This window comes from Mizuhopecten yessoensis, unplaced genomic scaffold (genome assembly GCF_002113885.1).
Source record: "Mizuhopecten yessoensis strain PY_sf001 unplaced genomic scaffold, ASM211388v2 scaffold9431, whole genome shotgun sequence".
Taxonomy (NCBI): Eukaryota; Metazoa; Mollusca; class Bivalvia; order Pectinida; family Pectinidae; genus Mizuhopecten; species Mizuhopecten yessoensis.
In genome coordinates this window covers 628643-636286 of record NW_018408044.1, presented here as the reverse complement: position 1 = coordinate 636286, position 7644 = coordinate 628643, and the positions used below count along the sequence as shown (strand labels likewise).

At 34.1% G+C, this 7644-nt stretch overlaps 1 protein-coding gene across 2 annotated transcripts in view; it reads right to left on the bottom strand.

Annotated features, from left to right (window-relative positions):
• The window catches only part of LOC110458117 (pentraxin fusion protein-like), a 22300-nt gene that overhangs the window by 4608 nt on the left and 10048 nt on the right, over positions 1–7644 (bottom strand). Inside the window, exons 3-4 of one of the 2 annotated variants that reach the window (XM_021509698.1) lie at positions 2931–3173; positions 1522–1728 (exon numbers count right to left, since the gene is read on the bottom strand). In XM_021509698.1, coding sequence (XP_021365373.1) covers positions 1522–1728; positions 2931–3173 — 450 coding nt within the window. The remainder of the gene's footprint in view (positions 1–1521; positions 1729–2930; positions 3174–7644) is intronic. The other variant, XM_021509699.1, reaches the window with a different exon arrangement.

Sequence of the window (7644 nt, the reverse complement as noted above, 5' to 3'; positions counted from 1 at the left end):
TTACTGCATACTTCCCACCTCTCACAATGGAAAACTGTGGGCAATAAATCACTTGCTACCACAGTCCACTGCACACATAATCCCCTTTCATGGCCAATCATGATTACATGACCATGAAAAGGGGTGTGCCCAGTGGACTGTGGTCACAAATGCTGTAAGAAAGGGGAGATAATCAATAAGAAGGTAACGATGAAGTCAATACAGTGGAAAGGATAAACTTAATTGACACATTTAAAATATGAAAAATAACAAAAATAAAGTTAAAAATGGTAATTTCATGATTGAAAAACAAACAAACAAAACGACTGAGTTGGCAGCGTTATTGATTTCCTTATCACGTGACAGGATAAGCATTTCCTGGAAAAGTTTATAAACTTTAGGAGCTGTTTCTTTATACAAAATTGTACATTCAAATATAACATTCATTGAAAGAAATGGAATTCCTTAGGGATTGATAAACCCTTACATTGTATGTATGAAAATGGTTTCAATATCCTGTACCTTTGCCACATCTTGAAAATTAAACTGAAAATGTAGTCAGAAATTCAACGTTGTTTCCCGTATTTTGTTCTAATTGTTGAACAGACACTCCTTACCTTCCCTGACACTGGAGATGGATAGTAATCCAAAAACACTTGTATCCATTATGAAGGATACACTCAGACTGGGCTATTGAGAATAAAGACAAACTTACCTGGTTCTGATTAGTACTCACTCACACAGGTACATCACGTCACGAACGTGTACTATTGTTTATCCGGTGTTACTATAATTTACACTACGGTAATGGAATGCCCGATACGCAATACGGAAATGACGACACGAAAATACGACAAGAAAAACATGTGTATTACGAAGGGTGGACAGTCCTTAATGTAAGATTGATAATTATTTGGAATTTTTTAAAACTCGAACGAGGTATACTGACCAACAGTATTCTTCGTTCTCTCAAAGGGTCAGACTTTTATAAGAATAATTCTTATGTTAATAATTTGTTTCTATCTTGATGCATTGTTCGCACTTGTGTAAAGTCAACACTACTGCTTTATTGCTAGTATACGATATGGATTGAAACGTTAATTATTGTAAGCATTCTATTATAGACGGTAACTTTAAACTGTTCCGATACCCAATTACATTTAATAACTTTAAGAGTGGATGATGCCATTTACAGAAATATTGCCTTCCAAACTTTACGTCAATTTTGCAGCAATTTTTATAAATTTTGGATGAGCAAGATATTATTAAATTCCCATTGTCAAGTAGGTCAGTTACAAACGCTATTGTTGATAGTTAAAAACATCTATGTGTATCAGTGTTCAAAGAAGATGACGACAGCAAGCGATTTTATTTTAGTATATTTAGTATATATTATTCACTATCTATCCCTAACAATTATTGCAAATATATCTTTTTCAGTTTTCAGATTTCAGATTGTTAATAGATATCTAATTGAAGTCTGTGTTTGGCATTCACAAATTTTCTAGGGAAAGAAATCGAGTTCAAGGATGTGTTATTTACCAAACACTTGCACCTCACACAGAGTCAGCGCGTCTGTGTTGTAGTCGAGTTTGTTGATGAGTACAACCTGTCCTGCAGATTCAAAAGGGTAAGATCTGGTCTCTCCACTACCCAGAGGGTCTTTTTGAGTGTGAAAGTGGCTGCGATCATTCAAAGTGTTGACGGTCGAATTTGATAGGCAAGTTTCAAACTGCCGTAGTCTTTCAGCTTCAATATTAAAAATTAAAACATAAATTACATTATAAGTTCTTTTGACAAGAAGTTAGTTTATAAACGTCTCCATAACTGAGCCGCGCGTGAATTACCGATGAAGAATAAGATTTCTCGGGAGAGATTATTTACGTGTCAAACGAAAAATTCCTGAAAGTAACGCTTTTCTCTACATTTGTCATATATATCTTATGCCGGGATTTCTATTTTCGCTATAGTCGCTTTACGAATAAGAGCCGCGAATTCTTAACACCAGCGAAATATTGAGCAAACGAGTGGTTCTTTGGAATATATAACTCGGGTTTCGAATATTTTAGGATTATAATTTACTTAATCCTGAGCCACTTTTGTTTTGGAATATTGGTTCACCCTCGTTAAGTAAAGTGATAAACATGGAAAAAATAATTTGTTCATCTAACAGTTTCAGGATATATCAAACACACCTTGGTAGCGTGAAATTCGTCAGTTATTTCTTCCCACTGACATTTTGATATGGAGCCAAACGTACACTTTATTTACAACCATAAACAATAAAACGGAAACATATCATCAAACAAGGTATATTCCGTCTTTTCGTATTGCAGAGTTATCTGTTCTTTGGAACAGGTATTGATTGTTACGTAATTTGTTTGTGAGTGTTACGTTATACATTTTTGAGAAGATCACAAGAGCAGATAACTCTGCAATACGAAAAGACGGAATACTAAAACGCTCAACCCGGACTCGCATTGACTACATTCTGGAATACGACGACTTTAATTATTACAATTTTCACCCGGATACAACAAACAACTAGTAATTCATGGAACTGAAATAAAATGTGCATTTATTAAACATTGTATGGATTACTTTATGTATCACCTAAATACAAATATTGTTCTGTTTCCAAATGATTTTTTTATTCGTAATCGTCAAAGATTAACATACATCGAAAGACAATTGTATGAATCTGTTTGTTATATTTTTGCATCATTGTATAAATGAGCGATGATTTCCATCCAACTAAACAAGTATATATATATAATCTTTTTGATATAAAACGTTATACATGTAGCTCCCTCATTACATTTTCCTTATATTACGTGTTAATTGAAAGTGTTTGGGCAGTTTTTAAATGATTATGTTTGATTTAGTGATAAGAAAATGTCTATCATGCATGATGATTTAAAGCTTTAACCATAGACGATCATCGTACTTACCGACGTTTGGATAAGCGTCTTCATTTAGCCGATTTGTTATGTTAACCATGAGGAGTTTAGCTATGTAGCCAAGGTCTACTTTCCACCATCTTGGTCCGTACGATTCTGTGTGAGAGCAAGATCCACTATAGTAAAAAGAGTCCCTGTTACCATCAACAGCTCGCTCTGCTAATCCAGAATAATGATTGGATGATTGAGTAGCTGGCTTGTTCAATGCAATATTTTGAATCCGACAGTCTTCATCTAAAACAGTTATTTTGGAAGATAGTTAAAAGAGCGTCAATTCTCAGGTTGCCTAGAATGGAATATCGATAGGCTAAAGAAAATCACTGGGTACTTAAAATAAAAAGAAAACATCACGAAGGGTAGGACATCTTCACCACATATGACATTCTGGACGATATAACATATCTAACAAATATACGTTTTTATTAGTGGTGAAGTGATGCCTGGTCTGGTTATTTACCGTCATCGTGGTCACTTGGTAATATACACGTTTTACTGCTATCATAAATGAAAGACTTGTATCGTTTAAAATGAAATATAAAAACGTCAAGGCCAGTTTGGATTTAGAAATAAACACTTCTAATATAGACGCCATTTTCGCTTTACACTCTTTCATTAATCGTTCTTTAAAAAAGAAAAAAACGTCTCTAATGTTGTTTTATAGATTATACAAAAGCGTTTGTTTTTATAAACAGTCAGAATGTATGGTATAAAATGATAAGAGAAGGTGTAGGAGGTAAACTTCTTAAAGTGATCAGATCATTATATAAAAGTGTGAAATGTTGTGTTAAATATAATGGTATTCTCTCTGAATTTTTGATATTGAAAACGGATTATTTCAGGGGGAAATATTATCAGCCCTTTTGTTGCTATATATGTTAATAATTATGAAATGCATTTTTATCAGATAATTGACCATCTATTGAAATACAGGATATCAATATGTTTTACTTATGTATGCAAATGATATGGTGATTAATCTGAAACACCAGAGGGTTTGCAAACAATGTTAGACTCTCTTGCAAGTTATACCAAAAAACGAGATTTGACTGTAAATACTGGGAAAATAAAATTGTCGTGTTTAGAAATGGAGAGATATTAAGGGGAAATGAAATATGGTTTAACGAAGAAAATAATTTGGATGTTGTTGATCAATTCAATTACCTGGGTGTACTATTGAATTTTAATGGAAAATTTAGACAAACTCAAAAGCAAGCTGCTGACTATGGGGGAAAAGCACTGTTTGCATAATTAAATGTTTGTAAGAAAAATTATTTTAATATATAAATTCAATTGTCTGTTTTTGATACTTATGTTAACAGTGTGGAGCAGAAGTTTGGGACTTCCATGCCGCACCAGATATCGAAAAATTGCATGTGAGATTCTGCAAACAAATATTAGGATTACATAATAAAACTAGTAATTGTATGGTGTATTATGAACTTGGAAGATACTCCATGCAAATAGTTAGAAAATTATGTATATTCAAATATATGATAAAACTGAGAAATGTAGGAAATTGTGTTCTAAGGTCAATGACATTTGGTTAATGAGTATAAAACAAGAATTATACAGAATTGGTCTTGGAAATGTGTGGGAATCTTCCAGTTTAAATAATAACACTTTTCATATTATAAAAGAACGTCTACTCCTAAAGGAGCATTGTATCAATATGTGTGTAATTTTGATCACCAGTATTATTTATCAAAACCTGTATAAATATAAATTATTTAAAACAAATATATAAAATTCGAATGTCTGCACATATAATGGAACTGAAGGACAAAACAGATTGTGTACAGTATGTGACCTGAATGATGTCGAGTATGAGCTCCATTTCATTTTAAAATGTCCTTGCTATATTGATATAAGGTTGAAACTAATTAAGAAAGATTATGTAAGACATATACAAGCATGTATAAATTAATTCAACTACTTACTTGTGAGAATTTAACCGAAATAAGAAAACTTTGCAAGTATTTAATACAAGCAAACAAAAGGAGATCTGAGCTGATTGCTGGTTAGTGTTCACTCTCCAAAGTGTGTGTTTGTGTCCGTGTGTGTGTGTTTGTGTCATATTGTCTTTGTATTATGTTGTTCTGTATATATGTTATAACTGATAAGTCAACCGACTTAAAGTAATAAAGAACTTGAAACTTGAAGGAAGGTATATAAGTATGGGAGTTAGGATGGTTATCTAAGAGTAATATTAAAAGTATGTTAGTGGTATAGGTGTTGTAGGCAGGCGTAGGTATCGATGGTACCGGAGGTATATAGTTTTTGGAGGATACAGGTAGTGTAGCAGGTGAAGATGGTGTAGGAGGATAAAGTTGTCTATGAGAATATAGGTGATTTATGAGGGTACAACTGTGTTAGCGGGTATAGGTGCTGGATGAGGGTACAACTGTGTTAGCGGGTATAGGTGCTGGATGAGGGTACAACTGTGTTAGCGAGTATAGGTGATGTATGAGGTACAACTGTGTTAGATGGTATACGTGATGTATGATGGTTCAACGGTGTTAGATGGTAGAGGTGATGTATGAGGGTATAACAATGTTAGAGGGTATAGGTGATGAATAAGGGTACAACGGTGTTAGAGGGTTTAGGTGATGTATGAGGGTATAACGGTGTTAGAGGATATAGGTAATGTATTAGGATATAACAGTGTTAGAGGGTATAGGTGACGTATAAGGGTACAACGGTGTTAGAGGGTATAGGAGATGTATGAGGGAACAACAATGTTAGAGGGAATAGGTGATGTATAAGGTTACAACGGTGTTAGAGGGTATAGGAGATGTATGAGGGAACAACAATGTTAGAGGGAATAGGTGATGTATGAGGTACAACTGTGTTAGAGGGTATAGGAGATGTATGAGGGAACAACAATGTTAGAGGGTATAGGTGATGAATAAGGGTACAACGGTGTTCGAGGATATAGGTGATGTATGAGGTACAACTGTGTTAGAGTGTATACGTGATGTATGATGGTTCAACGGTGTTAGATGGTAGAGGTGATGTATGAGGGTACAACAATGTTAGAGGGTATAGGTGATGGATAAGGGTACAACGGTGTTAGAGGGTTTAGGTGATGTATGAGGGTATAACAATGTTAGAGGGTATAGGTGATTTATGAGGGTACAACTGTGTTAGCGGGTATAGGTGCTGGATGAGGGTACAACTGTGTTAAAGGGTATAGGTGATGTATAAGGGTACAACGGTGTTAGAGGATATAGGTGATGTATGAGGCTATAACGGTGTTAGAGGGTATAGGTGATGTATGAGGGTACAACTGTGTTAGCGAGTATAGGTGATGTATGAGGGTACAACTGTGTTAGAGGGTATATGTGATGTATGAGGGTAAAACTGTATTAGAGGGTATAAGTGGTGTTAAAGGGTAGGCGTAGTAGGAATATGTACAAACTATAGAGCCCCTGATTCACTGTAATTTCTGTAATACGCTGATTTGGTAAACATTTATCTGCGAATAGAAAGAAATCAATGTATTGGGGTTATTTTGACTCGTATTCGAAAGGATTAAAATGAATAACAATCATTTTAAGCTTTACAAATTGAACGTTTAACACCATAAGTTATTAAAACAATCAGTGATCGAGTCCTTGATAGCATAGACTGTACACTGTTCATAATGAAACGCGAATAAAACAAAACAATCTGTTGAAATATTTTGATCGGTTGTCCTTAAGGATTAACGCGAAACAAAAACTGTAGGTCACACAACTTGAACAATAACATCAATCGGCCGTTTGTCAGTGTTCATGGATCGTTTATAAATTGTTGACAAAATACATAATTTATTGTCATGTAACAAGCTTGGCTGGACTGATGTTTCTATTATTTACTAGTCGCTCGAGTCTTGTAATAGATATAGAAATTGGCAAATACCAGGGTAAGAAAATGGAAATAGAGTTTGTTATGTGTGTGTCTTAATTGATAAAAAAGATAAACTTCATATAGTTTTAAATGTCCATTTTTGCCGATTTACGCAGGTCCTATGCAAATCCTGGCAAAATATCTAAAAATTGCCAATAGAAAATGACAAAATGTATTGAAGAGTTTGTCAGTAATATATTGATATGCCCTTGTTATATACTACTTTTATTTCTTAGCAGTGCAAGATTATAAATGTTATGTTGCATTGTATATATATGCTATGTACAACTGATTAGCTGTATGCATGAACTGGAATTTGTTTCGGATACTGAATAATTGACTCTAATTGATAGCACACCCCAGCATCAATTACACGGGCCAGTGAACTATGAACCTGTGTTTTCAGTGGCCCGTACAATGTAAGTAAACTGTTATATTGTGGTTTTGTTGATTATCAGAAGGCGTTCGACTCCGTCGACCGCTGCAAACTATGGTATAAATTGTCTAAGCTTGGTGTTCGAGGGAAATTGTTAATTATTATTAAAGCTATGTATAAACATGTTAAATCATGTGTAATTACAAATGGCAAATGTTCTGATTTCTTTGTAAATAATATGGGCCTCGCTCAGGGTGAAATTATTTCCCCCATTATGTTTTCAATGTATGTGAATGATTTTGAAAATGACTTTGTATTAAATTGAATCAAAGAGTATGAGTTTGGAGAGCTTAGTCTCTTTCTATTAATGTATGCCGATGATTTAGTACTAATCGCTGAATCAGTACAAGATTTACAATGTATGTTAAATAATTTGTATGT